The sequence below is a fragment of the Amblyraja radiata genome, chromosome 39, assembly GCF_010909765.2.
Source record: "Amblyraja radiata isolate CabotCenter1 chromosome 39, sAmbRad1.1.pri, whole genome shotgun sequence".
Taxonomy (NCBI): Eukaryota; Metazoa; Chordata; class Chondrichthyes; order Rajiformes; family Rajidae; genus Amblyraja; species Amblyraja radiata.
The window spans coordinates 6,450,729-6,466,281 of record NC_045994.1 but is presented as its reverse complement, the minus strand read 5'-3'; the positions used below and the strand labels follow the sequence as shown (position 1 = coordinate 6,466,281).

Here is a 15,553-nt window from a genome sequence, read left to right as displayed (position 1 = left end):
CAGAAGCCAATTAACCTACAAGCCTGCGCATCTTTTGAGCGGGATATCATTAAGCCCCTGTCCCACTTTCCCGAGTTACGCACGAACTCTCCCGAGTTTTCCCCTTGCTTTGAATTCAGGGAATATCGGGGAATGTCGGTAGCGAGCTCGTAAGAGGCTGTAGGAGTCCGTAGATGTTTCGTAGTGGCTCATAATGCCAGCCGCAGGAACTCAGGGGCATCAGGTAAGTCGGGACATTTTGTCAACATGTTGAAAAATGTCCACGAGTAAGAAAAATAGCCCCGAGTACCTACGAACGGCTATTACCGTAATTCTCCGAGTTCGAATCAAGGGGAAAACTCGGGAGAGATCGTGAGTAACTCGGGAAAGTGGGACAGGTGGCTTTAAAGCGGATCCAGCACTTCAAAGATCATCAGCAGAAACACACAAAAGCAGGAGGTCACTCAGAATCAAAACCAGCGGACGTTCCCACCCCACCCCCATCACCAAGCGGTGCCCTTGAATCCACACTGAGACGGACAGCGGACGGTGAGTGGTGGAACCATCCAGCAGCCGGTGACAAACAGTTAACTTTGTGCCTCGTACCTTTCAGCTGACGATCGTGGGACTCGGCGAGGAACTGCTGAATCCTGTTTGCGGGAATGGCGAAGGATATGCCAGCGGTCACCTTGAGAGTGTTGATACCGATAACCTCACCATCCTGTAGGACAGAACAGGACAATACATGATACATGATACAAAGTTAATTCCCGGGATGGCGGGACTGTCAAATGCTGAGAGAATGGAGCAGCTGGGCTTGCACACTCTGGAGTTTGGAAGGATGAGAGGATACCTTATTGAAACATATAAGATTGTTAAGGGCTTGGACACGTTAGAGGCAGGAAACATGTCCCGATGTTGGGGGAGTCCAGAACCGGGGCCACAGTTTAAGAATAAGGGGTAAGCCATTGAGAATTTGGACAAGGAAACACTTTTTCTCACAGAAATGTGAGTCTATGGAATTCTCTGCCTCAGAGGGTGGTGGAGGCCGGTTCTCTGGAAACTTTCAAGAGAGAGCTAGATAGGGCTCTTAAAGATAGCAGAGTCAGGGGATATGGGGAGAAGGCAGGAATGGGGTACTGATTGGGGATGATCAGCCATGATCACATAGAAACATAGAAAATAGGTGCAGGAGTAGGCCATTCGGCCCTTCGAGCATGCACCGCCATTCAATATGATCATGGCTGATCATCCAACTCAGTATCCTGTACCTGCCTTCTCTCCATACCCCCTGATACCTTTAGCCACAAGGGCCACATCTAACTCCCTCTTAAATATAGCCAATGAACTGGCCTCAACTACCTTCTGTGGCAGAGAATCTGAGAATCAGAGAATCAGGGAATCCAATCACATTGAATGGCGGTGCTGGGTCGAAGGGCCGAAGGGCCTACTCCTGCACCTATTGTCTATTGTCTATTGACACTTTTGGTTTGGTATGGTTTAGCTTTAGTTGAGTTTATTGTCACGTGTACCGAGGTACAGTGGAAAGCTTTTGTTGCGTGCTAACTAGGCGGCGGAAAGACGATACATGATTACAATCGAGCCATCGACAGTGTACAGATACACGATAAAAAGAATATCGTGAATAATGTTTATTCCAAGATAAAGTCCAGTAAAGTCTGATTAAAGATCATCCGAGGGTCTCCAATGAGGTAGATGGTAGTTCAGGATTGCTCTCTAGTTGTTGTGAGGATGGTTCAGTTGCCTTAGAAACAAGGGTCTGCAGATGCTGGTTTACAGAAAAAGACAAAGTGCTGGAGTAGCTCAGCGTGCCAAGCAGCATCTCTGGAGAACATGGAGAGGTGGCTTTCCGGGTCGGGAACTCTTCCTCAGAAGCGTCACCTATCCATGTTCGCTAGAGATGCTGCTCGGCCTGCTGAGTTACTCCAGCACTTTGTGTCTTTCATTATTGTCAGTTTAGTATTCTGCCTAAATTTCTAACCTTATGCATTCCATCCCCTGCTGTTATTGTAACCCAGCATGGGTAAAGAGAAGATTTACAAGGATGTTACCAGGATTCGAGGATCAGTGCTATTGGGAGAGTCTTAGAATAAAGGGGAGGTCATTTAAGACTGTGAGAAAAAACCTTTTCTCCCAGAGAGTTGTGAATTTATGGAATTCCCTGCCACAGGGGGCAGTGGAGGCCAAATCACTGGATGGATTTAAGAGAGAGTTAGATAGAGCTCTAGGGGCCAGTGGAGTCAAGGGATATGGGGAGAAGGCAGGCACGGGTTATTGATAGGGGACGATCAGCCATGATCACAATGAATGGTGGTGCTGGCTCGAAGGGCCAAATGGCCTCCTCCTGCCCCTATTTTCTATGTTTCTATGATAGGGGGCATTTCGGAGAGGTTGAGCAGGTTGGGACTCTATTCCTTGGAGCGCAGGAGGATAAGGGGTGATCTTATTGCACTGTATTAAATCATGAGAGGAATAGATCGGGTAGATGCACAGAGTCTCTTGCCCAATGTAGGGGAATCGAGAATCAGAGGACTTAGGTTTAAAGTGAAGGGGGAAAGGAATATGAGGGGTAACTGTTTCACACAAAGGGTGCTGGATGTATGGAACGAGCTGCCTGCCAGAGGAGGTAGTTAAGGCAGAGACATGATCCCCTTAGCCACAAGGGCCACATCTAACTCCCTCTTAAATATAGCCAATGAACTGGCCTCGACTACCCTCTGTGGCAGGGAGTTCCAGAGATTCACCACTCTCTGTGTGAAAAAAGTTCTTCTCATCTCGGTTTTAAAGGATTTCCCCCTTAACCTTAAGCTGTGACCCCTTGTCCTGGACTTCCCCAACATCGGGAGCAATCTTTCTGCATCTAGCCTGTCCAACCCCTTAAGAATTTTGTAAGTTTCTATAAGATCCCCTCTCAATCTCCTAAATTCTAGAGAGTATAAATCAAGTCTATCCAGTCTTTCTTCATAAGACAGTCCTGACATCCCAGTAATCAGTCTGGTGAACCTTCTCTGCACTCCCTCTATGGCAATAATGTCCTTCCTCAGATTTGGAGACCAAAACTGTATGCAATACTCCAGGTGTGGTCTCACCAAGACCCTGTACAACTGCAGTAGAACCTCCCTGCTCCTATACTCAAATCCTTTTATTGCAACGTTTAAGAAACCATTAGACAGGTACATAGATAGACAAAAAATTCTGGAGAAACTCAGCGGGTAAGGCAGCATCTATGGAGTGAAGGAATAGACAACTTTTCGGGTCGTGACCCTTCTTCTGAAACAACCCAAAAAGTCACCTATTCCTTATCTCCATAGATGCTGCCTCACCCGCTGAGTTTCTCCAGCATTTTTTGTCTACCTTTGATTGTTCCAGCATCTGCAGTTCTTTCTTAAATACAGGTACATGGATAGGACTGGTTTGGAGAGATACGGGCCAAATGCAGGTCTGGTGTAGATGGGACATGAAGGTCAGTATGGGCAAGTTGGGCTGAAGGGCCAGTTTCCACATTGTATGACTATGATTAATCTAAAAAGGCTACAATGGTTCTTCAAAACGTAGTGAACCAACCAACTATGTGTAAACTTGAACACACATTGAAAGGGAACTTACCAGATTGACAAGTGGTCCTCCTGAGTTTCCGTACTGTAATAAAAATGAGACAAGTTTCATGATTTGAGTAATTTTTCTTTAGTTTATCCTAACTTACGAGATATCTTTCACACGGGATTTATGTACATTTGAAGCTGTTGATTTTAAACATGCAACGTAAAATATTGCAAAACGAGTTGTGACTGTATCTGTTTCTACAATGGATGGCTTTCCCCGAGCTCTGCAATAATTGCAACTCAACGTTATTCAAACAAATATTCACATATTTTATTATATAAAAATAATATAGATGAGAGGAGAGGGCCAGTGGGAGAGGAGATGGTAACGGGATTTGGTCCGCTGCGCCTTCAATGTCGCCTTATGTATTCATACGTTTTTCAGCTAGGTTAAACATATTTATCTTGCTTTAGTCCCGCGGGGTCTTGTCACTTTAATGACAGAGTGCAACGTGATAATTCAGTCTCATGTTGTGGGCAGAAAAACATTCCATTAATGGGAGTAGTCTGCACTGAAACACTTGTTTTCGACAAAATCAACTATCTGATTAGCTCAAACATTCGGGAGTATGGTTACAAACAAGATTAAACATCGATCTGCAGGACATCCACAGTGCCAGAGACCCGGCTTCAATCCCAACTACGGGTGCTCTCTGTGTGGAGTTTGTACGTTCTCCCCGTGGCCGCGTGGGTTTTCTCCGAGACCTCCGGTTTCCTCCCACACTCCAACAACGTACAGGTTTGTAGGTTAATTGGCTTGATATAAATGTAAATTGTCCCTAGTGTGTGTTGGATAGTGTTAGTGTACGGGGATCGCTGGTCTGCGTGGACTCGATGAGCCGAAGGGCCTGTATCTCTAAACTAAACTAATCCGAAAGACCCAAACCTTTGCACGGCCACTTTAAGCAAGCACTCGGTGGGCTGAAGGGCCTGTTTCCGCGCTGTATCACTAAACTAAACTCATACCAAATAAAATCTTTGCCTGTTTAAAAATCCCTCAACCATTCAATACTGCTCCCTGCCTAAATTATCATATAGCACAGAAAAGGTCACTTCGGCCCAACTTGTCCATGCTAGCTAAGCTACCCCATCTACACCAGTGCCACCTACCTGACTTTGGCTCATATCACTCTAAACCTGTCCCAATGCATTTTAAATGTTATTGTACACGCCTCATTGACCTTCTCTAGCAGGTCATTCCATGTACCCAACCATGTGGAAACGTTACTTCTCTGGTTCTTATTAAATCTTTCTCACCTCTCCTCTAGTTCTTGATTCCCCTACTCTGGATAAAATACTCTGTACATCTATGCTAACTATTCCCCTTGTGATCTTGTAAACCCCTAGACCTGGCAACATCCTCATCATTCTTCTCTGTACCCTATCCAGCTTGAGGACAGTAGTGAGCTCTTCAGGTCAAGGGCATTTTGAGATGGATAATGAAAGCCAACAACATCAACATCCCAGCAGGAAATTCAAGACCAGTTCTATTTTTAGCTTGCAGACAGACACACAAAAAGCTGGCGTAACTCAACGGGTCAGGCAGCATCTCTGGTGAAAAGGAATAGGTGACGTTTCGGATCGAGTCTGGGGTTAGGGATACAAGAGATAAAAATCGTACTAGGAACAATGATTGGAAGTTATGCAAAGAAACACCAATAATCAAGGAGAGGTGGAGCCCACAATGGTCCATTGTTGACTGTGGGAGAGGTGACTAGTGGGTAGACAGGGGAACTCAACAGGACAGTGAAACTAGCGCAACGACTAGGGTGGGGGAGGGATGGAGAGAGAGGGGATGCAAGGGTTACTTGAAACCAGATAAATCAATATTCATACCACTGGGGTGTAAGCTGCCCAAGCAAAATTCGAGATGCTGTTCCACCAATTTGCGCTGGGCCTCACTCTGAAAATGGAGGAGGCCCAGGACTGAAAGGTCAGTGTGGGAATGGGAAGGGGAGTTAAAGTGTTTGGTAGCCGGGAGATCGCGTAGACTCAGGCAGGCTACACTAGCTTTGTGGATAAACATTATTCATAGTGAGAGAGTGATACAGTGTGGAAACAGGCCCTTTGACCCAACTAGCCCATACTGGCCAACATGTCCCAGCTACACTAATCCCACTGCCTGCCTTGGTCTATATTCCTCCAAACCTGTCCCATCTATGTACCTGTCTAACTGTTTCTTAAACGTTGGGATAGTCCCAGTCTCAACTACCTCCTCTGGCAGCTTGTCCCATACACCCACCACCCTCTGTGGGAAAATTGTTAGTTGTTTTTAAGCACATATCCCGTCCGCCGGCACGACTTACGTTGATGATGGCGTCTGTCTGGATGTATTCCATGTCGGAATCCTTGAGTCCCAGCTCCTTGCCGCCTCTCTCCGTGGTGCTGACGATTCCTGTCGTCACGGTGTTCTGCAGGGAGAAGGGGCTTCCGATCGCCACCACAAACTCTCCCGGCCGGAGGTCAGATGAGCGAGCCAGCAAGAGAACCGGGAGAGGATTCTGTTCACGGGGAACAAGGCCATTAGTGTGCATTCTCCGCATCTAAAAGGCATGCATGGTTTAGTTGACCCCTGCGATGTATTCAAGAGAGAGTTAGCTATCACTCTAAAGGGCCTGTCCCACTTTTAATACCTAATTCACAACCTTTTTTACTCGTGGACATTTTTCATCATGTTGAAAAAAAGCCCCGACCTATTTGATGCCACGAGTACCGACGACTAGCATCACGACTTGCTTACGACCTACCTACGACCTTGTGACGACCATGCTGCGAGTATGAGTCAAGGGCAAACTCAGCAGAGGTCGTGAATTAGGTCGTGAAAGTGGGACAAGCCCTTTAGGGCTAACGGAATAAAGTTTTTTGTTACTGGCTTTACCTTGCACTAAACGTTATTCCCTTATCATGTATCTATACACTGTAAATGGCTCGATTGTAATCATGTGTTGTCTTTCTGCTGACTGGTTAACATGTAAACTAAAGGTTTCCACTGTACCTCAGTACACATGACAATAAATGAAACTAAACTAAACTTCGTGCCACTCATAATTTTATAAACTTCTAACAGGTCTCCTCTCAACCTCCAGCGTTCCAGGGAAAACAATCCAAGTTATTCTGAAAATGTGTCTCAACTCTATTTATAGCTAAAGCCTTGAATCGAGGCAGTGTGTTGATAAACCTCATCTACACGCTCTCTAAATCCGCTGCATCCTTCCTGTAATGGGGCGACCAGAACTGAATACAACATTCCAAATGCAGGCAAATTCAATTCGTATAAAGCTGCAACATGACTTCCTGACCCTTACACGCTGAGTCCTGCACAACACAACAATCGCCTCCATTTTAAATACCGATGGAATGGAGACATTAAGCCACTTGTAGATACTTGACGACTGAGGCGGCGTTATTGCTGACAGCAGTAGCATCACTGTTTCGAGCTGGTGACCCTGATATAAGAAGGCTGGAAAAACAAACTGCTGGAAGAGATCAGGACGTCACGGTGGCGCCGCGGTAGAGTTTCCGCCTTACAGCGCATGCAGCGCCTTGACCCGGGTTCGATCCCGACTACGGGCGCTATCTGGACGGAGTTAGTACGTTCTCAAGGTGACCTGCGTGGGTTTTCTCCGAGATACTTTCAAGAGAGAGCTTGATTGGGCTCTTAAAGATAGCGGAATCAGGGGATATGGAGAGAAGGCAGGCACGGGGTACTGATTGGGGATGATCAGCCATGATCACATTGAATGGCGATGCTGGCTCGAAGGGCCGAATGGCCTACTCCTGCACCTATTGTCTATTGTCTATTATCTCCGGTTTTCTCCCACACTCCAAAGACGTACAGCTTTGTAGGTTAAATGGATTGGTGTAAATGTAACATTGTCCCCAGTGTGTGTAGGGTAGTTAATGTGCGGGGATCGCTGGTCGGAGCGGACTCGGTGGGCTGAAGGGCCTGTTTCCGGGCTGTATCTCTAAACTAAAGTCAACTAAATCTGCTTGGGTACTGTAGCTTACAACTCAATGGTATGAACATTCTTCAAGTTAAGTAACTACAAAAGCCCCCTCTCCCTTCTTCCTTCATATACTCCCAACTTTATCCCCCCCCCCCCATCCTCCGCCCCACCTGGACTCACATCTATTGCTCCCCTCCCCCTCACCTTCCTCCTTCACCTGCATTCCTTCCTCTAGCTTCACAATTCATAACTTTTAGTGTAGTTTAGAGATACAGCACGGAAACAGGCCCTTCGCACCCCTGAATCCGCTCCGACCCGCGATCCCCGCACAATAACACAACCCTGCACCCACTAGGAACAATTTTACATTCATACCAAATAAATTAACATACCGACCTGCACGTCTTTGGAGTGTGGGAAACCGAAGTCTTGGAGAAAACCCTCGCAGGTCACGGGGAGAAGGTGCAAACTCCGTACAGAAGCACCCGTAGGCGGGATCGAACCCGGGTCTCTGTTGTTGTAAGGTAGTCACTCTAAGGCTATGCCACCGTGCCGCCCTCTTCAATCCTTTCATCTCACACCTTCTGTCTTTTCATCTTTTTTTCCAGGCAATAATGCGTTGAAACGGGCCTTTGGCCCATCGAGTCCGCGCCAGCCATCGATCATCCGTTCACACTGGTTGTATCCTATACCCATGGCACAATTTACAGAAGTCACGTGATCACAGTGAGAACATACAAACTCCACACAGACAGCACCCATAGTCAAGATCGAACCAGGGTCTCTGACAGTGTGAGGCAGCAGCAACTCTACCGCTGTGCCACTGTGCTGCCCTGAAGATTTTAATATGTAACAGTGTGAAAGGTGCACTTGGTCTCATTCACATATGTGAATATAGAGTGGCTGCCTTCTGCAGTTGGAGCCAGACTCTATCCTGAGTACAACTACAGGTGCTGTCTGCATGGAGTATGCACGTCCTCACTGTGACCACTTAGGTTTTAGGTCATAAGCTCATAAGGAATAGGAGTAGAATTAGGCCATTCGGCCCATCAAATCAACTCCGTCATTCACTCATGGCTGATCTATCGCCCCCTCCTAACCACATTCTTCTGCCTTCTCCCCATGACGTCTGACACATGTACCAATCAATGTTTTCCCGGGATGGTCCGGTTTCTTCCCACACTCCAAAGATGAAAAAGTTTGTAGGTTAATTGGTTGCCGTAAATTGTCCTTAGTGTGAAGGATAGTGCTAGTGTACGGGCTGATCGCTAGTCAGCGCAGACTCCAAGGGCCGAAGTGCCTGTTTCCACGCTGTGTCTCTGAAGTCTAAAGTCTCAATTTCAGCACTCTTCATTTTAGATTTCCAGCATCTGCAGCTTTTTAATTTTCCGTTCCCACTATTATACAGCTCAGCCTTGAATGTTTGGACTGAAACTATTTCCGTTGCTGCCTTTATACTCTGTTCCAGATTGTAACAGATCACTGCACTAAATAAAACTCCCATTCCCTTGCCAACTATCTTACATCTCCGTGGTTTAACAACCGCCTCTTGCCCGTGAAAACAATTCCCATTCCTCTTTCAAAATACAAACTATTAACATTTCTGCTGAGGAAAAGACAATTGAGCTGAAACCTGAAGAAAAAGAAAAGCCCAAACATGAATTATGGAAGCACAGACCAATGGAAATTGCCAGCTTCATAATTTAGTCCCGCTTTGAACCCAATGTCTCACTCGTGTGGAGACCTTGACTCAAACCAGCAGCAGAATCAAGGACGAGTCGCACCCTATTCTCATCGGACAAACGGTACACAAATAGGTGTGAAAACGCACACCTCCAGATTCAGGGACAGTTTCTTCCCAGCTGTTATCAGGCAACTAAACCATCCTACCACAACCAGAGAGCAGTGCTGAACCACTATCTACCTCTTTGATGACCCTCAGAGTATCCGTGACGGCACTTTGTTGGCTTTACCTTGCACTACACGTTATTCCCTCATCAAGTATCTATACACTGTAAATGGATTTCTGCTGACTGGTTAGCACGCAACAAAAAGCTTTTCACTGTACCTCGGTACACGTGACAATAAACTAAACTGATGTTTAAGAAAGAACTGCAGATGCTGGAAAAATCGAAGGTAGACACAAAATGCTGGAGTAACTCAGCGGGTGAGGCAACATCTATGGAGAGAATGAACTGGCGACGTTTCGGGTCGAGACCCTTCTCTCCATAGATGCTGCCTCACCCGCTGAGTTACTCCAGTATTTTGTGTCTACCATAAACTAAACTGAACTGAAGTTATTTCAACTCCATGTGTCAACCACTTCCTTTGACTGGCTTTGAGTTTTACTCTGGCAAACAATGTACTAATGTACGTTTAAGTCCAAACCAGCCGATGCCAATGTTTCTAGGACTGTACGGAGGTTTGTGCAACAAAGTTCTACATGGCTGGCACAATGGTGCAGCCTCACAATGAGTTGCTGCCTCACAATGCTTCCTTGTGCCAGAGACCAGGTTCGATCACAACCTCGGGTGCTGTCTGTGTGGAGTTTGCCCATTCTCTCTAAGTTTCCGTGTAAGTTTCCTCCGGGTAGCTCCGGTTTCCTCTCACATCCCAAAGACGTGGAGGTGTGTAGGTTGTGTAGGAAGGAACTGGTTTACACCAAAGGTAGACATAAAATGCTGGAGTAACTCAGCGGGACAGTCAGCATCTCTGGAGAGAAGGAATGCGTGACTTTTCGTGTCAAGACCTTTCTTCCAGGATTCGTAGGTTTGTCTGCTAATTGAGGTTTGTGGGCGAATTGGTCTCCGTAAATTGCCCCAAGTGTGAAGGGAGTGGATTAGAAACTGGGATTGAACCACTATCTACCTCTTTGATGACCCTCGGACTATCTTTGATCGGACTTTACTGGCTTTGAATGGGTGATCAATGGTCGGCAAGTACTCAATGGGACGAAGGGCCTGTTTCGATGCTGCATTTCTGAAACTAAGCTTAAAAAAATGGCATAGAAACATAGAAATTAGGTGCAGGAGTAGGCCATTCGGCCCTTCGAGCCTGCACCGCCATTCAATATGATCATGGCTGATCATCCAACTCAGTATCCCATACCTGCCTTCTCTCCATACCCTCTGATCCCCTTAGCCACAAGGGCCACATCTAACTCCCTCTTAAATATAGCCAATGAACTGGCCTCGACTACTCTCTGTGGCAGAGAGTTCCAGAGATTCACCACTCTCTGTGTGAAAAAAGTTCTTCTCATCTCGGTTTTAAAGGATTTCCCCCTTATCCTTAAGCTGTGACCCCTTGCCCTGGACTTCCCCAACATCGGAAGCAATCTTCCTGCATCTAGCCTGTCCAACCCCTTAAGAATTTTATAAGTTTCTATAAGATCCCCTCTCATTCTCCTAAATTCTAGAGAGTATAAACCAAGTCTATCCAGTCTTTCTTCATAAGACAGTCCTGACATCCCAGGAATCAGTCTGGTGAACCTTCTCTGCACTCCCTCTATGGCAATAATGTCCTTCCTCAGATTTGGAGACCAAACCTGTACGCAATACTCCAGGTGTGGTCTCACCAAGACCCTGTACAACTGCAGTAGAACCTCCCTGCTCCTATACTCAAATCCTTTTGCTATGAAAGCTAACATACCATTCGCTTTCTTCACTGCCTGCTGCACCTGCATTCCTACTTTCAATGACTGGTGTACCATGACACCCAGGCCTCGCTGCATCTCCCCTTTTCCTAGTCGGCCACCATTTAGATAATAGTCTGCTTTCCTGTTTTTGCCACCAAAATGGATAACCTCACATTTATCCACATTATACTGCATCTGCCAAACATTTGCCCACTCACCCAGCCTATCCAAGTCACCTTGCAGTCTCCTGGCATCCTCCTCACAGCTAACACTGCCCCCCAGCTTAGTGTCATCTGCAAACTTGGAGATATTGCCTTCAATTCCCTCATCCAGATCATTAATATATATTGTAAGTAGCTTGGGTCCCAGCACTGAGCCTTGCGGTACCCCACTAGTCACTGCCTGCCATTGTGAAAAGGACCCGTTTACTCCTACTCTTTGCTTCCTGTTTGCCAGCCAGTTCTCTATCCACATCAATACTGAACCCCCAATGCCGTGTGCTTTAAGTTTGTATACTAATCTCTTATGTGGGACCTTGTCGAAAGCCTTCTGGAAGTCCAGATACACCACATCCACTGGTTCTCCCCTATCCATGCTACTAGTTACATCCTCGAAAAATTCTATAAGATTCGTCAGACATGATTTACCTTTTGTAAATCCATGCTGACTTTGTCCAATGATTTCACCACTTTCCAAATGTGCTGCTATCCCATCTTTAATAACTGACTCTAGCAGTTTCCCCACTACCGATGCTAGACTAACTGGTCTGTAATTCCCCGTTTTCTCTCTCCCTCCCTTCTTAAAAAGTGGGGTTACGTTTGCTACCCGCCAATCCTCAGGAACTACTCCAGAATCTAAAGAGTTTTGAAAGATTATTACTAATGCATCCACTATTTCTGGAGCTACTTCATTAAGTACTCTGGGATGCAGCCTATCTGGCCCTGGGGATTTATCGGCCTTTAATCCATTCAATTTACCCAACACCACTTCCCGGCTAACCTGGATTTCACTCAATTCCTCCAACTCCTTTGACCCACGGTCCCCTGCTATTTCCGGCAGATTATTTATGTCTTCCTTAGTGAAGACGGAACCAAAGTAGTTATTCAATTGGTCCGCCATATCCTTGTTCCCCATGATCAACTCACCTGTTTCTGACTGCAAGGGACCTACATTTGTATTAACTAATCTCTTTCTTTTCACATATCTATAAAAACTTTTGCAGTCAGATTTTATGTTCCCTGCCAGTTTTCTTTCATAATCTATTTTTCCTTTCCTAATTAAGCCCTTTGTCCTCCTCTGCTGGTCTCTGAATTTCTCCCAGTCCTCCGGCATGAACAGGAAAGAATACTAATAAAAATAAGTGAAAGTAAAAATTCAATAACGTATCAGATTGTTGAAAAATAATCTGTTATCTGGCTTTCTTCAAACTCTCTGGGTATAGTGGAAAATTTATGATGGTACCGTCTAGAGTCAAGAATGTTTTATTATCATATGTCCTGAAAACAGAACAATAAATCTCTTACTTTAGTTTAGTTTAGTTTATTTTTAGTTATGTGTCCGACGAAACACTTTTTATTGCATGCCATCCAGTCAGTGTAAGACTATATATGATTATAATCAAACCATCCACAGGATAAAGGGAATAATGTTTAGAGCAAGATGAAGTCCAGTAAAAATCCCATTAAAGATAGTCCAAGGGTCTCCAAGGAGGTAGATGGGAGGTCAGGACAGCTCTCTAGTTGGTGGTGCGATGGTTCAGTTGCCTGACAACTGCTGGGAAGAAACTGTCCCTGAATCTGGAGGCGTGCATTTTCTCACTTCTGTACCTCTTGACTTATGGGAGAGGGGAGAAGAGGGGGTGAGACTGGTCCTTGATAATGCTGGTGGCCTTGCCGAGGCAGTGTGAGGTGTAGATGGAGTCAATAGAAGGGAGGTTTGTTTTGTGTGATGGTCTGGGCTGCGACCACAATTCGCCGCGATTTTTGAACGGTCTTGGATGGAGCTGTTCCCAAACCGAGCTGTGATGCGTCCTGATAAAATGCTTTCTAGGGCGCATCTGTAGAAGTTGGTGAGAGTTGTAGGGGACATGATGAACTTCCTAAGCCTTCTAAGAAAGTAGAGGCGTTGATGTGCTTTCTTACTCATTGTGAGTAGACGCAACGTGTTGGAGTAACTCAGCGGGTCAGGCAGCATCTCTTAGAGAAAAAGGATGGGTGACGTTTTGGGTCAGAACCCTTCTTCATCCCTTGTTCAGCTCGTCTGAAGAGGTGTTCCGACCTGAAATGTCACCTACTCCTTTTCTCCAGGGATGCTGTCTGACCCGGTGAGTTATGTTGTCTCTACCCTCCAAAGATCAGGAGCGTGGGGCGTAAATGTCGCCAACACTTGAGATGCCACCCCTGTGGATACACATCTGAAGAGTGTTCTAATACCACTGAAGATAGAGTGCCAGGTTATTGAAACTTTAGAACACAGCAACAACAAGAGGCTGAGGACACACACACACACACGCGCCCAACAGACTTACCTTTGGGCTGATCTTAATTAACGCTATATCTGTTTTTTGGTCCACGTCCTTGACCTTGGCCTCGTACTCCTCTCCGTTCTTCAGCTCCACTTTAATCTTCTGCTTGCCGCTCAGTACGTGGGCGTTGGTGACGATCAGGCCATCCTCCGATACGATGAAGCCCGAGCCACTCGCCACTGAGACTTCTCGGTTGCTGAACGGGACCCTGAAGAAACAACGGGGGGGGGGAGAGTCTGAGGGCAGTCGACGCGAAAATGGTCCGAGTCTAGAGCACGCTGGGCGGCACAGTGGCGCAGCGGTAGAGCAGCTGCCTCACAGCGCCAGGGACCCCGGGCTCAATCCTGAACTTAGACCAGTGTAGACACATGATGCGCTGCTTTCTGAACCAGCTGCGAAACAACATTAATCATCTACCTAAGAAAGACACAAAATGCTGGAGTAACTCAGCGGGACAGGCAGCATCTCTGGAGAGAAGGAGAGGGTGACGTTTCGAGTCGAGACCCTTCTTCGTAAAACTTCCCGAGTAGAATCCTTTAAGGAATAATTTTACTTATAAACTAGAAAGTAGTGGGAGTATTCTGATGTTCTGACAATAAAACTATGCATGGTGGTGCAGCAGGTAGAGCTGCTGTCTCACAGCACCAGAGATCCGGGTTTGATACTGACTCTGGGTGCTATCTGTATGGAGTTTGCATGTTCTCCCCGTGACCACGTGGGTTTTCTCTGGGTGTTCCGGTTTCCTCCCAAATTCCAAAGATGTACAGGTTTGCAGGTTAATTGGCTTCTGTAAGTGGCCCCTTGTGTGTATGGGATACAAGTAGTGTATGGGATGATCGCTGGTTGGCCAATTAACGTACAATCCTACACGTCTTTGGAGTGTTGGAGGAAAGCAGAGTACCCGGAGAAAATGTATGCGGTCACAGGGAGTATGTACAAACACCGTACAGTCAGGATGGAAGGAACCCGGGACTCTCAGCCCACTGTCTCCGCCTCTTCCTTTCTGCTTACCGCCCCCCCCCACCCTCACATCAGTCTGAAGAAGGGTCTTGACCCGAAACGTCACCAATCCTTCGCTCCATAGATGCTGCCTCACCCGCTGAGTTTCTCCAACGTTTTTGTCTACCTTTGATTTTCCAGCTCCTTCTTAAACAGTGTAATATATAGTCTCCAGAAGACTTGGGCGCTTGTATCTAAAAAAAACCTCTGGTTTCCTCCCACATTCTGGAGACATGTGGGTTTGTAGGTTAACTGGCTTTGGTAAATTGTCCCTAGTGTGCAGAACTAGCGTAAGCGGTGATCGCTGGTCGGCGTGAACTCGGTGGACCGAAGGACCTGCTCCCACGCTAAGCTGTGTCTCTAAACTAAAACACAAGCTGGAAACCTAGCAGAGGTTGTAACCGGAGGACCATTAGAGGCTTGCCTGCATAGTTAGTTTTGTTTATTTATCTATCGATGATGCATCACTTCCTGAACCAGTTGCAAAAACAAACTTAGTTGCTTACATTGTGGCCCACAAGACTTCCGGAGTCGAATCCTTCACGGAATAAGTTTATTTATGAACTAGAAAGTAGGAAGTATCTTCTCATGTTTTGCCAATAAAATGATGCATGGTGGTTCATCCGAGAGGAGCTGCTGCCTCAGAGACCCGGGATCAATCCCGACCTTGGGTGCTGTCTGTACGGAGTTTGCAACTCTGGGGAGAAGGAATGGCTGACGTTTCGGGTCGAAACTCGAGATCTGAAGAAGGGTCTTGACCTGAAACGTTACCCATTCCTTCCCTCCAGAGATGCTGCCTGCCCTCTGAGTTACTCCAGCATTTTGTGTCTGCCAACATCTACCTTGC

General features: G+C 46.4%; 1 protein-coding gene across 1 annotated transcript in view; it reads right to left on the bottom strand.

Moving 5' to 3' along the window:
- LOC116967271 (serine protease HTRA1-like) overlaps nt 1–15,553 on the bottom strand; it is a 35,876-nt gene that overhangs the window by 10,357 nt on the left and 9,966 nt on the right. The window contains exons 3-6 of the mRNA XM_033013756.1: nt 13,711–13,915; nt 5,909–6,103; nt 3,607–3,639; nt 586–700 (exon numbers count right to left, since the gene is read on the bottom strand). Of these exons, the coding sequence (XP_032869647.1) occupies nt 586–700; nt 3,607–3,639; nt 5,909–6,103; nt 13,711–13,915 (548 nt within the window). The remainder of the gene's footprint in view (nt 1–585; nt 701–3,606; nt 3,640–5,908; nt 6,104–13,710; nt 13,916–15,553) is intronic.